Consider the following 16,850-nt stretch of genomic DNA (forward strand, 5'->3'; position numbering starts at 1 on the left):
TTGAACTCATCTAATCCAACTTCATCATTTTATGGATGAGCTGTTTCAGGCACCATGTGGCTTACATACTATGTCAGAGCAGAACTATTTAACCCCAAGTTACTTGAATTTTTGTCTTGTCTTCCACACATTTTTCACTTAAAAATGACACCAAACCCCCTTGGGTTGAGTTCAAGGCATACTTTTCTAAGACCAAATTTTATGTCAAGTGAATAGTACCTTAACAAAGTTTTATGTTAAAAGAGTGAAACATTGTTTTATGTGACTTGTCAGAAGTTTAGTACCAGAAAGATATTTCACATTTATATGTTTTTAAGCACAAACAAGGCCAGTGTTACAGGGTAACTGATGTAGACATTGTACTAATTTTCTCATCCAAAATAATTGGTATCCATGGAAACATTCTGAACCAGTCAGCTGACCACATTAGCTCATCTCACATGAGCTAATCCTAAATGAGATTTGGGATACTTTTGGTTAGTTAATTGAAATGATGCAAGTTCTTTTAAACTGACCACTGTATTTATTTTCCTATATTTTGTGCATAAATTTTTTTTTAAGAAAATAAAAGAAGAAACCTTTGCTTGATTTTCCCCTTCTGCCCCCCTGTACCTTCTAAGCTAAGACTCCCAAACTAAGTTTTTCTTTGGCTGCTTTTAAGATTTTTCTCTTTCGTCACTGGTACATCACTGGATGTGCATAATCAAAAAGTAGTAGTTTTATAGTTGTTCTTCTTGGCATTTGCTGAGTTTCTTGGATCTGTGAGTTTATGGTTTTCTTCAAATTTGGATCAATTTCAGGCCTTAATTCTTAAAAAATTCTTTTCTGTTCCTCTTTTTTCTCATTTTAGACTCCAGTAACACACATGTTGCACTGCCCGATGTGTCTCACAGATTACTGATGCTCTGTTTTTGTCTTAACTTTCCCTTTAACTCATTTTGGATAGTTTCTATTGCTATGTCCTCGAGTTCACTGACCTTTTCTTCTGCTGTGTCTAATCTGCTTTTAATACCACCTGGGGTATTTTTCATTGGAGCTGTATTTTTCATCTCTGTAAGTTCTACTTGAGTCATTTTTGGTCTGTTGATTTTTCTCCTGATTTGGGTCATAATTTCCTGTTTCTTTGGTAATTTTTGAAAGGATGGCAGACATGAATTTTACTTAGTGGGTGCTAGAGTTTAAAAAAAAATCCTTTAACTTTGCTCTGACATGTATTAAGTTACTAAGTTACTTGGATGGAATGTGAACCAATAACATTTCCAACAAGTTTGAATGCTTGTCTTGACTAAGCTAAGTAAATCCTAAGAAAGTATTAAATGCATAGCTTTACTTTTGTGTAATGCGTATCCTAAAAGTTATTTTAATTATGAATTATAAATATAGTGGCTGGCAGGACCACATGGCATTTTCCTCTTATTTTCTGTGCTGCCTAATGAATAAGGAGGGGTGAAATGTATTATGTTTTATCTTACTTAAACATTGTTTACAACAAGATTCATCTTCCCTTCCATATGATTCTTTGTGTTTGCTGTTAGCGTAATTAAGTATTTAGAAATACTTTGAATTAGTAGTTGTTTATTGTGTCTGTATGCAGGGATAAGACTAAGATGACTTTTTGTTTTGTAATAGATGAAGTTTTGAAAATCAGGTATCTTCCTTTTCTGAAGAATTATTAAAGGAATTTATTATTCTACTTTTATTTGAAGAGTGCAGGCAAATGAATGGTTCCATGTGGAGAGAAATAACTTGAGTCCACAGTTGGACAGCAGAACACAAATGTTCTTTTTTGTTTCTCCAAATTAAATTCTTTGCAAAAGTTAACATTTTATCACAGATACTTACTTTGACTTTGACTTTACTTGTTTTTATGATATGTACTTACTAAAAAGTGGTACTTATTTTAAAAATAAACTGTAGTGTTGAGATCATGCTGTGTTGTTAGGTCTGGGGGCTTTCCCACTGGGGTCTTGGCTCACTGAAGTTTGGATATTTTCAGTCCCTCTTTAAAAAAATTTGCTTTAACTTTTCATTTCATTAATTCATTCAGTCACACAACTGCTGGATACCGGTATAGTATTTCATACCATTTCATATGCTCATTTGATATTTTAGTATTTTCCGATAGCCTTTCATTTTTATTATTTTTTGATATTTTTTTGAATGTTCACAACTGAAATTCCTGAGATATTTTTAGAGTATTGACCTTGCCAATTCTATCTTAATTAGTCATCATCTTAGTCTTAGAAAGTTAAAGTCATGTATGCAGTGCCTCATCCAGTAAGGCCGGGACTTGGCTTTAGGTCCTCTGCCTCCTGAGTTCATGTTCCTCCTCACTGCAGAGGGCATGTTCTGAACAAGGTCTTGTTTGCTTCTTCATGTCTGACTCCATTTTGCTGTTTATCCTGGTATTCTCTGCTGTCTGATCTTTTAACTCACTAAATGTTTGTGCTCTAGTTTTCTAGTAATTACCATTCTAATACCTGAATTGTGTTACTGTAGGAAAATACTGGGTGGTTTTGAGCATGCTGAAGACTACTGGAGATACAAAAGTAATAAAGTACAAAACCCTTCTTTACCATTGATATTGTCTTAGTGGGGAAATTTATAAAAGAAAAGAGTTATAATATTGAATTAGAAAGGATTTAGAGGATGTTAGAAATGTTAAAACGGTTTACAGTGCTGTGCTGTGCCGAACTCAAAGGCGAACTTCTCTCTAAATGTTAAGCAGGTGAGTGACGATCTCAGGCTGTCTCAGTGGGTAGGTGCATGAGGACACTGACTTCCAACGCTTGTAATATGAGTAATATCAGTCGCTTAGTGAACCCTTACACTTTGATTACTCTTGTTGAGCGTGCAGGTATGAAGTTGAGGTATTATCCTTATTTTGTAAATGTGCAATGTGGAGATCAGATATAATTTGGCCAAGGTCACATAGCTCCTAACCAGCACAATCAGGATTTGAATTTAAATTTGAATTCATTTAATGCATTACTGAATATTTTCTTTGCTTATTATCTTTTGTAGGCAAGAGTGCACATTGGGAGATTCAGCGTGCAAGAATTCTGAATCAGATCTAGAGGATTTTTCAGATGAAACAAACACAGAGAACCTTTACGGCACCTCTCCTCCCAGCACACCTCGACAGATGAAACGCATGTCAACCAAACACCAGAGGAATAATGTAGGGAGGCCTGCCAGCCGATCTAGTTTGAAAGGTGAGTTTTGTACTTAAAAAGGTGTGCATGAGCAGACATGGCACTTTTGGTACTTTTAGTTTTTCCGTTTAAATTTGATTTTTATGCTGCTTTAAAATGGTATCTTTTCATTTGTGGATTAACATTAGCAGAATTGTTAAGAAAGGAGGAAATAATACTTCAGAGAAAGAAAGGTTTGTCCTGAGTAATTGTTGAATTCAGTGCTGTGAGGCATTTGTATTACTTTTGGGATGAAGAAGAGACCAAGTGTGGATGAATCAGTGTAACTCATCCAGGATGTCTGCTGCTCTATGGGGTGGATGCCTGCTTTTATTCTTTGAATTTCTAGATTTTGTCTTTCAGACATGATGTATTGGGCAATTTAGGAGAGGCTGAGCCAGGCTTTCTTCCCCCAGATTCCCTAGCCAGCCTGAGACCCTTGCCGTCTGATGGGGACCAGGAAGCTGCCCTTACAGTGTAGGGCCCTCTTTCTCACTAAGATCAATGCAAGCTGTTACCTCATGCCTCTTAACTATAGACAGAACTTGTGTTCTGCTTTTCTCTTTGTTTAGAATCCCAAGGCCCAGATGGTGTTCAGCTCCTAGAAGCTGGGAGTGATCTCTGTTTTCATTGCTTACTCCCTCCTAGCATGGTACAGCAGCTTTCTGAGGTAGAAGAATCAAGTCCTGACCTGCTCTCTCCTTGTCCCCTACTTTCTATCATGGAACCTCAGGTCATTGAAGGCTTGTAATTTTAGACTTTCTCTGTTAATTTCAGCAAACTTGTTCTAAAACTGATCTCATAGCTTCCTGGAATTCATTCATCTATTACTGAAAAAGATAGGGATTTCATTCTTTATGTCATCTGAGAGATTTCCTTGCCACATATTTTCCCTGTTGACATCAAATTTTGCATTTCTCTTTTTCTTTAGTCCATGCTCTTCCTCCTTTTGACAAGGTTCCCATCCTGCAGATTTTTCCCGCACATGACCTCTCATGGTGTTCGTTGGCAGGTTCCTTCTGTGTCCCTGTTGTGGCCCTTCCTCAAGAAAGAATGAAGGGAAGAGAAATGGATTATATTGTATTTTGCTGCTTGAGTGAAATCTTACACAAGGAGGAATTCCTAAGCAGTAAATAGTCTTTCTTTCCCACAGGGAAGGTGATTTTTTTTTACTTTCTCTTAAAACTTGATTTTCAGTAGGATATTAACCTATAGTCTATACTTATTAGTTTCTTTGGAAAACTAATAGCTTTCCATTGCAAATTGCCATCTTTTAAATCAATCCTTATCCATTTTCTGAAAGAAATTTCTCAAATGCCTACAGAAGTTTCTTAAACAAAATAGGTATTAGTGAAGTAGTATCTACTGAGTCAATATTAGTACATGTTTTGCTTTATGTGGTAAGTGGAGAAGACGCCAGTAGTACATCTGCCTTTTCTTCACTTACTGGTCCATACAGCTTTAGAATAGGAGTTGGGAGCTCAATTCCTGTTAATAGAGTGAGGAACTGAGGCCAGGAGTTTTAAAGCAACTTCTTTAAGGCCAGAAGGCTTGAGATAGTGACAGGATTATTCTCCTGGTACTCAATTTGGACTTCTTCCTAGTACAAGCAGTAGCGGTTAAACTTCCCTGAATGCAGTGCTTGAGTTAACTTGTGGTTTTTCACTGATCAGTCAGAAAATCAGTCACTTGATATTTGTTGAGCTCCTCCTGTTCTTCTGGACTATGTGGGAGACAGAAAGAAGATAGAAGCTTGTCTCTTTTTCTTACCAATTTCTTTCAATTGTATATTTCATTAAATTATTGAATATTAGATCTGGCAGGGGTCTCAGAGACCACTTACTCCAGGTCCTGCCATTTTTCGAGTGAAGAAGCAATGGCTATAGACCTTTGGACTTGTTGCTATTTAATAGTAGACCTTGGACACCAACATCCTTAACAACTTGTTCTTTTTCTTATTGCAAAAGATTACATGTTTGTTGTAGGAAATTTAGAAAATGCAAAAAGAAATAAAAATACTTATAAACCTAACATGCATAAATAACTTTTGTCATCTTAGGTAAAAGCCTGTATCAGTAGGAAGCACACAGGTAAACGGGCGGTGCAGTCTGTGTGGCAGAGCTGGGATGGAGGGTGGTGAGTAGAGGCCTCCCTGCTCCCCATAGGAGGGACTGAGAAGAGCTGAGGTTGGGAACATTCTGAACAAGTGACCTTTGTGTATGACCTGGATGGAGGCTGAGGTACGGAGACCAATAATTGAAAGGAGTGTGTGATTCATAATAATATATTGGTCCTTGGTATTTTCAAGAGCTTTTAGAATTAATTAGGTTGGTCAGTTTTATTTTTAAAGCTTTCCAAGGAAATAGTACCTGGTACATTATTTCTTTCTCACTGCAACAAGCAAAGGTTCTCTGAATCATGCTATTCATTTTAGAACTACAGTCCAAGTTGGACTCCTCTTTTTAATAAATGTCACCAATAATATTTGTGTTTTTCTGGTTTTCCATTGCTATGCAACGAACCGCTCCAAATTTTAGTGGCATGAAAGAGCAGCCATTTTATTGTGCTCACAATCATGTGGGTCAGGTTTTTCAGGCAGGGCACAGCTTACCTCTAACCATGATGTTAGAGCCTTAGCTAGGACAGCTCAGTTGGCTGGAGATGTTGTCATGGCTTGGAACCTGAGGGACCCTAAGTCAGGAGTCTCAGTTCTCCTCCACGTGGTGTCTGCTGGGCCTCTGTGGTCTAAGATGGCTCCTTCACTCGTTTGTCTGGCACCTGGGGCTGAAGGCTTGCTGCATTGTTTTTTTGCCTCACCACTTTTTCACCTGACTAGCCTAAGTTTCTTCACAGCATATTGGTCCCTGGGTAATTGGATGTCTTATATGGCAGCTAGCGTCCCTCAGAACAAGTGGTTTAAGAGATCAAGGTAAAAATTGTCAGGTTCTTAAAATGCAGCTTGGGAAGCCCCACAGCATCTCTGCTGCATCCTCTTGGCTGTGCAGGGCTGGCCAGAATTCAGGGTGGGAGAGGCCGCACAGGCCTTGAGGATGAGGACGCGTGGCTCACTGATCATCTTGACAGACTAGTCCTGCCTGCATTTGCTGTAAATCTTTGGAGAGTTAAGATCTGGTCAGACTGTCTTTATGCTCTCCAGCCCTTCTCCTTCATAAATGCAAACTTCAAGAGCATCCCTGAAGGAATATATGAACAGAAAAAGGGCACTGTTTTTTGAAAGGAAATGAGAGTAACCATGAACACTTACTTTTTTAGTATGGTAGCCTTTGTTATAAACTAAGTGTATGGATATGATTCTTTATATATTTTTATTATAGACTGAGTAATTACTGTTAATCTGTAGTAACTAGCTACTATAGATTCATTTTTTTATAATTGGAAATTCCTTCCCAGGCCACTTTTTGACCAACAGGCCATGAATTGAGGGCTCCCACGAGACTCTCTTCAGGTTCTGTAATTTGCTATAATTGCTTACACAACTCAGAAATGTACTTTTGTCCCCTCCCCTAAACTTAATGTTCATCGGACTCCAGAGTAGCTGAATGAAGAGATTCACCAGGCAAGGTGAGGCTGGTGAGGGGCTGGTGCTCAACAACAGGACATGAAGCTCCCATGCCCCATCTGTGACGTTATCCTGCCAGCCCAGGATGTGTTTGCCAACCTGGACGCTTATCCAATCTCTTTGTTCTGGAGTCTTAATAGAGCTTAATCTCCAGACCCATCCTGCTACCTACAACCCCATTCTGGGAGGTTAGGTTGGTGGGAAGTGGGGCTTGAAGTTCCAACACTATCGCCTGGTCCTTCCGTGACTTGCCCTATCCTGGGGCTGTTTGGGGCCCCACCCTAAGCTGCCTCATTAGCATTACATTTAGGTGTGATGGAAAGGAGCTCTTTGTGAATAACAAAAGAAACTCCTATAATTCCGGTAATGCCAGGGGTTTTAGAAGTCTGTGCCAGGAATCTGGACAAAAACTGAATATACTTACTATACCCCAATGTGCAGTATCAAATACTAGCAAAGATACGAGGAGATGCCAGCTTTCATACAAAACTGGTGGGAGTGCAAATTGTCTCAGTTCCCTGTTGGAAAAGCAATTTGTTAATATAGTTAAATTGAGATTGGTTAAATCTTTTATCCAGCAAATCAACTACTGGGAATAGATTTTAGAGAAGTTCCTGCAAATGGACATAAGAAATTCTGCAAAAAGACTCATTGTGTCATTCGTTGCTTGCGATTCCAAGCATGATATGCAAGTGTGTAACCACTAGACAGGGAAGTTCAGAACAGTACCTATCAAGGTTGTCTGAATGGGAGTTGACTGAGGAGAGGGGACTGGAGATTTGGGCAAAGATGAGGTCACCATCCCTGCGATATTTTATTTCTTTGTATTGATGGACTTTAAGTTATTGCCACCTAGATGTGTGGAACACTGTGTTTTATCCAATGGTTGAATTTTCTTGGTTTTGTTTCCCTGAAAATGTTAAAGACACGTTTGTTTTCAAAATATTAACTTCTGTTTTAGAACTGGTGCTAAATGTGATAGTGTTGTTATGACATCCAGGTAAGGATGGTTAGCTCCTTCCTACCTAAAAAAAGCCAGCTATGTGACATGCTGAGCAGCATAACCTACCAGACAAGCTCTTGACTTAGCTTGCTGGCCAGGCTTAATTTCATACTTTGGTGAGTAACAGAATTTAGCTATGGTATTATTTAAATTATATTTTCAGATCATGGTAAGTAACTACCAAATTACAGCAATTAAGGATTTAATAAGTTTTGGACAGTAATTAGCCATATATTGCTGTTTCTTCTTGAGGTTGGTTTAAGGGAAAGGCAGTCAGTCAGGCTATCTCATCCTAAACTTTTGTTCTTTTTAATGTAGCAGAAGGAAGTAAATTGAGCTCATTTCATAGTTTAAATAGGCCGCATAAGAATTAAGCCTATTCTTAATTCAAAGCCCTTTTTAGAGTGAATCTGCCTTGTAATTATTATCAGCTCCATTTTGCAGCGGTATTAGGATATTGCAGTAGCCAGGTTATAGAGATAGAACAAATATCCCAAGATATGTATATCAAATTTGTACATATATATACACATGTATATACATATACATATATACACATTAATGTCCCTATCATTAGGAAATATCTCAAGCTCTGTGTGTGTGTGTGTGTGTGTGTTCCAACAGTAGTAAAATCTGCAACTCTTGTTTTTGAAAGAATATAGTGTGGCTATGAACTTGAGCTGGTAAAATGGTTATAAGTCAGATTCGATCTGTATAGTCAGATGAATGCTCATTGTTAACCAGAGTGGACCTAAGTCTATATTTCAACTCTTTAGTCTAAACCCAGCCTGACTTTCATGGTTCTAATTTATATTTCCAGGCTACCTACATACATACTCACTGTTCCAGCCAAGCTCTCTTCTTTTTTTTGCCTTTGTGTCTGTTCATGCTCTTCTTATTTGGTGTAAAGATCCTCTTGTCTTCCTTGTTAGCCTTAGTTTAATGAAGTATAGGACTTCATTGCTCTAATGATCATACATTTAAGGGTAAAGAGCAGGCATCTGCATATACTGTCTCATTTGAGAGCCTGAGGAAAGCCAGCATTTTGAATTTGGACAATACGTGAGTGGGGGGAAATACGAATTGTAAATACTGATAAAAAAAACATTTTATATGTAATCTAAGGAGCCATTTTTAGATATGGATAGTGGAAATTCAGTTGATAGACTGATAACTCCTCAAACAAGTGAACTGTGTTGTCATTGGTTGCTTTTGGTTTCATTGTAAAACTTAACTTCTTTTCCATTCATGTTCTTTTGACTTGGCAGTAATTATTGTTGATTGGCCAAAGGAAAAAGTAACTACTCCAGAAGTTCACTTTGTGCTACAAATCATGCCATTTAATTTATAGCCACTGGGGATATGAGATGTTCCATTAGACTTACTTAAGTTATTATGAACTAGTTTTGTAGTACTTTAGAACTTGTCATGGAAAATATTTATATACTTTTGATCTATTCTCCTTTTCAGAAGCTCTGTTTGTATTTGACTTTTTTCTTAATTGAAGAGGGTTTAATTTTAATAGAAAATTTGACAAACCTGTCCATAACAAACAGGCTTTTGAGTAGGAAAAGTTTTTTACTCATGTCAGAGTGGGTAAAGATAAAATATAAAGTCCTTCAGTATATTACTGTCTGAGCTTATCGGTTTTTTACCCCTGATACCTTATTACTTCCCAGATCTCCCTTAACTGACAGATCCCTTAGGGTTTCATGGAGGCCTCTCTGGTTACCACTGCCAGAAAATACTCGTGTGTTTCTTCTCTCCAGCACAAATACATTATTTAAAGATTATAGTTACTGATAAGATAGATGGGTTGGTATATGTATAGATTTTTTTTGCATGGTAGTTAGAACAGGGTTTAAGTCTGTTTTAAGTTGAAATCACATCATTTTAAAACTAAGATATATCAGTTCCCATTTGTATTCTTTTAAAACCAACTTTATTTTTATTTTGGAAAAAAAAATAGCTTCTTAGTCCCATCTTGCTCCTTTTCCAACTTGCTTTTCTTTATGCACACACACACACTGTAGATCCCCATATTAAACCATTGCTTTTTGTAAACATGAAATTTCAAAAAATTTTGTAATGCACCATTTTGTGAACTGTAAGGTAGACTGAACAATATTTATATATAATCTACAAAAACAAGTTTTTAAGGCTTGCTAACATTTGATTCTATCTGTATGGAAAAATGGGATTGTGGCATTCTTCCCCTTAAGTCTTTATAATTGTTGGAATAAAGATCCAGGCTGAGAAGCTTCATCTCTTAATATTTTCATGCTTTGAGTATTAGCTTCTTGGTGACTATAGATTTGGATAAAGTTTATAGCCCAGTGTTCTCTGGTTGTTAAAATCAATCCAGTTACTCTCAGATAATTCTTTGTTTCCCTTAGAACCTTAAATCGTGGATTAGAGAAACATTTATAAATTATATAAGCAAAGTAATACTTCTTCACTGTTCTCTATTACTTTCAAATTATACACTGTATGCAGACATTCTCTGGGCATTATCAATAATGCTACCCTAGGTTTGTTTTACAGTCTTAGGATCCTGAATCTTAAGCTCACGAATTGTTTGTGTTACCCAAGTTTTTTATTTCTTTGATGCAAAACCATTTATTTGGATACATACACATACTAGTTAGAACACCATTCTGGTCTAGATAGGCAATGGTTTTTTTCTTCACATATTTCTTGGGCATTCTTATGTACTCTCCTGGTGTTAAATAGCATCTGTATATACCAATGAATTCCAAATTGGCATCTCTATCTAGATTTTTGTCCTGAGCTCGACACATATATTAATTACTACAGACATCTCCACATGGCTGTCCCATAAGGCATCTCAAACTAAATAGTGTTAAAAACTAAACTCATTATTTTTACCTCCATTTTTACTGATACTGTATATATATCATTTTGTGTTTCATAGTAATAGAGTATAGAATTACTTCAAATCTTGAAAAGTAAAATATAGGGAGTTAAATTTGGAAGTACTTGTTAGCTTTGCTTTTAACTAAACATTGCTTTACTTAGTGGAAACAAATGGTATGTATGTGCTATGTTAAAGGTGTAAAGAACATAGTTAAAGAAAACACGAAAGGGGAGGCAAAGGGCTAGCCTGGATCAATTTTTATGACAGCATTGATAAACATCTGTAGCCAGAACAATAAAATTGTGAAGAAATTTCTTGGATGGATTGTGTAAGAAATTTTAAGACATTCAGCAATAAAAGAGATTAAAACTACAGATAAAAATTCCATCATTTAAAAAATATTGCTAAGTTAAAAAATAATAGTAATGGTTTTTATATGAAAATACAGAATAATCCCTATAGACAGATAAAATCCTTTTGATGGATCATGAAGGAAATTAAATATAATATAAATCAAGTTGGAAGTGCTCTTAGGGATATTTGTTCTAAAATCTGTATTTTAAAACTAATTTAAATTGACTGGAAGGTTAGTTGGATTTAAACATTTTCTTTGGTGAATTGATTTTGGGTATATTAGTCTGTAACCGATATAAATATACCCTATTTCTTCAAATCTAAAGGCATACTGTAATGTTATGTACTAAGAAAAAATGCTTACATTGATGACAAGGTATATTCTTACACTTGGAATTTTTAATTTATTGAAAGAACTTTAATACATCTTGATTATTTTAAAACATATTCAGTTTTTTATAAGAATAATCTTAAAGTACCTTAAGGACTTTTCCCTCAATCTACTTCATTTTATAAATGAGAAAAGTGACCTAGAAAATTTCAGCTCCAAATTAATACATTTTAGTTCATGGCAAAGGCAGGAATTGGGTGTGTTTTCTCAACCATGTTTCTGTCAGATCTGCCATATTGTTTCTCCTTAAATTGAAGGTGAAAACTTGTGGAGCTTTGACTAGCTGGTAAGTGTGCTTTGGAGTGTAGAGGTAAACAACCTGCTGTAGGTTAGTAGTGGCTATTAGAGACCATAACAGTATAAGATAGCAGGGAAAATAGGTAAAATCTTTTTAAAAATTTAGAAAGAAATGTTATATATATTTTGAATCTTCTAATTTTCAGCAAATAGTAAGACATTTTTCTCCAGTAACAACCTAAAAATATAAGTACAAGTGAATATCAGTTTTATTGAAAATATTCAAAATATTGAGAGTAGCTTCATATTTAGGAGTAATATAATGTTCTTAATTTATTTATTTTTATAGAAAAAATGAATGTATCAAACCAGCCTCCACATAAAGACACTGGAAAGCCCGTGGAGAATGTGGAAGAATACAGCTATAAGCAGGAGAAAAAGATCAGAGCAGCTCTTAGGACAACAGAGCGTGATCATAAGAAAAATGTGCAGTGCTCGTTCATGTTGGACTCAGTGGGGGCGTCTTTGCCCAAAAAATCGATTCCAGATGTGGATCTCAATAAGCCTTACCTCAGTCTTGGCTGCAGCAATGCGAAGCTTCCGGTGTCTGTGCCCATGCCCATTGCCAGAACTGCGCGCCAGACTTCTAGGACTGACTGTCCAGCAGATCGCTTAAAGTTTTTTGAAACTTTACGGCTTCTGCTAAAGCTTACCTCAGTCTCAAAGAAGAAGGACAGGGAGCAAAGAGGACAGGAAAATACCTCTGCTTTCTGGTTTAACCGATCTAATGAACTGATCTGGTTAGAGCTACAAGCCTGGCATGCAGGAAGGACCATTAATGACCAGGACTTCTTTTTATATACAGCCCGTCAAGCCATCCCAGAAATTATCAATGAAATCCTTACTTTCAAAGTTAATTATGGGAGCTTTGCCTTTGTTAGAAATGGAGCTAGTTTTAATGGTACTTCAGTTGATGGGCAGTGCAGAGCCCCTCATGGAACAAAGGTCATGGGTTACTCAACATATCATGAGCATCTCCAGCGCCAGAGGGTTTCATTTGAGCAGGTAAAACGGATAATGGAGCTGCTGGAGTACATAGAAGCACTTTATCCATCACTGCAGGCTCTTCAGAAGGACTATGAAAAATATGCTGCAAAAGACTTCCAGGACAGGGTGCAGGCACTCTGTCTGTGGTTAAACATAACAAAAGACTTAAATCAGAAATTAAGAATTATGGGCACTGTTTTGGGCATCAAGAATTTGTCAGACATTGGCTGGCCAGTGTTTGAAATCCCTTCCCCACGATCATCCAGAGGCAATGAGCCAGAAGATGAGGGCGACGACACGGAAGGAGAACTGAAAGAGCTGGAAAGCAGTACGGATGAGAGTGAAGAAGAGCAAGTTTCCGGTGCACGTGTGCTTGAACCCAGACAGCCCGTTGACGCCAGTTTCAACATCCAGTCGCAAGATTGCAGATCTAAGAAGCTTGAGAGGCTTGAATCTGAGGACGATTCTGTCGGCTGGGGGGCACCAGACTGCAGCCCAGAAGCAGGCTTAAGTAGACATTGTCTGACTTCTATTTATAGACCATTTGTAGACAAAGCACTGAAGCAGATGGGGTTAAGAAAATTAATTTTAAGACTTCACAAGCTGATGGATGGTTCCTTGCAAAGGGCACGTGTAGCACTGGTAAAGAGTGACCGTCCAGCGGAGGTAGGTTTTCAGTAGGCGTTAGCACGCTCTCTCGTCCTTGGTTCCATTGCTCCTTGTTAATTACAAGGTGTGTTGTATCGATTATTATGTACTCTCAGGGTCTTGATATTTTTAAGGCTTCAATGTAGTTATTGTAAATTATAGATTTAAATGTTTCTATGAAGTTCTGTGATGAATGTGGAAATGGATCTATGGAAACTGTGTGAAATTCAGTAAATTAAGTGTAAGGTGGTATGTGGAGGAGAAAACTCCAGCCATATAAATACAGGACAGAGAAGGACAGGCGACATACAAAGAGGGAAGAAAGCCACAACCACGGGTGACCACAGCTGAATATGAATGTTAGTAAAAAAAAAGTCAACATGACACCGAAATATTTTTTTTTTTTTGAGAGGGCATCTCTCATATTTATTGATCATATGGTTGTTAACAACAATAAAATTCTGTATAGGGGACTCAATACACAATCATTAATCAACCCCAAACCTAACTCTCAACAGTCTCCAATCTTCTGAAGCATAGCGAACAAGTTCTTACGTGGTGAACAAGGTCTTACATAGTGAGTAAGTTCTTACATGGTGAACAGTGCAAGGGCAGTCATATCACAGAAACTTTCGGTTTTGATCACACATCATGAAATATAAACAATCAGGTCAAATATGATTATTCGTTTGATTTTTATACTTGATTTATATGTGAATCCCACATTTCTCCCTTATTATTATTATTATTATTATTAATAAAATGCTGAAGTATACCGAAATATTTTTAAATGAATAAAGCACCCAGGGTTTAGTTCTTTCTCTAGTCTTTGCACAGCTTACTCCCTTTCCCAGTAGCACATCCAGTTTGGGTCACTGTATTTCAAAGAGAATGTGAATTATAGAGAGATGTAAGAATGATCACAGGCGGAAAGTATACATTGTTTGGCAGTGTTAAAGTGTCCAGTGTAAATATGGAAGTTTAAGGAAAGCCTTAATTATTGTCAAATCTGTTTTGATATGTGAAGATATTTGTGAGAGGATTATACCCACTAGAGGAAGTGGTTTGAAAACAGTACAGATTTGGTTTTGATAGTTTGATATCTCAGAAATTCTTTACTGTTAAGTTGGAAAAATTAGAAGGGGACGTATTGTTGGATACCGTTCTTGAGAGTTGGAGAGCACGAGTAATTTTTCTGTTGTGGTGCGTTTGCATGTTCATCTGGCAAACAGCAAAAGCACCAGACCTCAGAGATCCCTTACAACTGTGTTAGTCTCAGCGTCTAAATTTTAGGAGCTATATACATACACATGTGTATTTTTTATTTTAATTTTTTTAACTTTGGTTTTATTACACGGTAGATAATAAGTAGATAACAAAACAGAAGGTATTCTTTCAAGAGATGGGAAACATGGGAAGTGAACCTGAGTTTGCAAGATTTTTATTTTTAATCTGTTGGCCAGATCATGAGCCCCAAAGAGAAGGGGTCAAACGTTTATGTAAGATGTTAGCAAAATTAATCAATACTTTGTAGCTATAAGAGATTAGTTTGAGTATTATTTTGTTTAGAAATCTTAAAAATGAATTTATATGATTCTCATTGAACAGTATTTTAATGCTGAGTATTTTTATATACATCTTTTTATTAGAGCAAGTGAGTTTCCCCCCCTTTTAGTCCATGAATAACCATTTTATAATAAGATTTTATTGTAGTATAGGTTTCAAAATCAGTAGAACAAAGCTAGATATGTAATAAGAATTTGTTATATACTTCAGATGGTGAATAATTTATCTAGGTGTTAGGCTGGAGTGGTTCATTCCATTGGGGAGACATGTGGCAAGACAGGATTGAGAATTAATTTTTATTGGGAAGCACTGTTTTTGAAATAATATGAATGAAAAACTTTTGACAGTATTACCTCATCTTTGATGAGGAGAGAATGTCTTGGGGAGGTGTGCCCTCCCCCAAATTATTCTCCTCTCCCCTCCTGACTCTCTGTAGCAGTGAACCATTGCTACTAACAGGAATGCTCTGCATCCCTTAGATGTGTTGGAACAATTGAGAAAGACTTCACTACTTTTTTGTATTAGAAATCAAGTTGAAAAGATGATAAAGTAACCCATAGTTTTGAATTCCCATCAAAGTTGCATTCCCAATCGAGATTTAACTGAAAACTTTATCCTTGTTACAGGAAAAAAAAGGAACATACAAATCCAAAGCTAATAAAGTATGTGAATTAAAGACTGTATGAGAATTATCTGTAGGTTGTTTGCTTTTCAAAAAAAAATGAAGTTTAGAAACCCATGTTTTAAATTTTGGCTTAAAAAATGTGTCAAGTAATGAAAGAGTGAGAGCTGAAGTAGAAATTATTCTGTATTGGAGATTAGCCCAAACTAAAAGGTAAGGTTCTGAAATTATAATTAACTCAGTGGGAAAGTAAGACTTTATTTTTATTCCCATTTCAGCACCATAGTTTCTGTAAGGGAAGGTGTATGTGTACACATGTATGTGAATATACGCATACTCCTCTTCTGGGTTTAAGTCTTTTTTTACTAAGTCTGGGGAAAGAGCTACAGTTTTGAAGTCAAATAACTGGATTCCATTTCTTGATGTGGCTCTTTATCACTACATAGCTTTGTAAGTGAATTAATCTTTCTGACCCTAAATTTTCACATCTATAAAATGGCTATAATAATACTTTCCTACCTACCTCACAGGGGTGTTGTGAGGCTTAAAAAAGATACTTGTCTAAACAGTAAAATGCTACAGAAGTCAAATATAAAATACTATCATTTTCTAAGAGTTTTTTTTTCTACATTTTTCCTCCCCCTAAGCTGACTGTAAGCCACTACAGGTTAGGCTATTTTGTATTTTTATTTTTAAAATGTATTTTACCTTTTAATCTCTGCCAAATAATCGTACTTTTAAGGGCATACATCTTCAGCAGTTTATGTAACCTTTTAGGTTTGAGGATAATTTTATTTTTATTCCTTATTGTTAGAAATATCTTGACCAACTGTTATCAGAGATCATGTCCAGTACAGCCTTCTGTTTTGCAATTTTCATGGCTTATGTGGTAGTGGTAATAAGTATAGTTGAATATACTTTGTGGAAAAGAAGAAATGCACTCATGATAGTTGATTTTCCTTGTCTTTGTCTTTATGTTTTATTCCTTTTGATTAAGTTACTTGTAACTACTATATGTAAATAGTATGTGATCTTATATTTAATTCCAACCCTTGGCTTGTAAACATTTTATGAGAAAATTTTCCTTGAAAATTTTATTATATTTCAAAATCTTGTAAGTTAAAAAGAATTGCAACTGGTGATTCCAGCTGTTTGTTTTAATATCATGAATATTTTAAGTAACCCTAATGGTTTAGATAACTTTATAGCTCTCTAGCCTCCATAAATTCATTTTCTCAGGACACATTGCTAATTATATACAGAGTCTCTGATTAACATATGGGTTAGTTTCCAGAGTTCCCTTTGTAAGACAGTTATTGTGATGTTGAAA

General features: G+C 36.3%; 1 protein-coding gene across 6 annotated transcripts in view; it reads left to right on the top strand.

Annotated features, from left to right (window-relative positions):
• The window catches only part of MAP3K4 (mitogen-activated protein kinase kinase kinase 4), a 106,913-nt gene that overhangs the window by 35,185 nt on the left and 54,878 nt on the right, over window positions 1–16,850 (top strand). For all 6 annotated transcript variants that reach the window (XM_037023891.2, XM_037023900.2, XM_037023895.2 and 3 more), the window contains 2 exons: window positions 3,025–3,215; window positions 11,987–13,350. In XM_037023891.2, the coding sequence (XP_036879786.2) occupies window positions 3,025–3,215; window positions 11,987–13,350 (1,555 nt within the window). The remainder of the gene's footprint in view (window positions 1–3,024; window positions 3,216–11,986; window positions 13,351–16,850) is intronic.

The sequence above is a fragment of the Manis javanica genome, chromosome 13 (assembly GCF_040802235.1).
Source record: "Manis javanica isolate MJ-LG chromosome 13, MJ_LKY, whole genome shotgun sequence".
NCBI classification, from domain to species: Eukaryota; Metazoa; Chordata; class Mammalia; order Pholidota; family Manidae; genus Manis; species Manis javanica.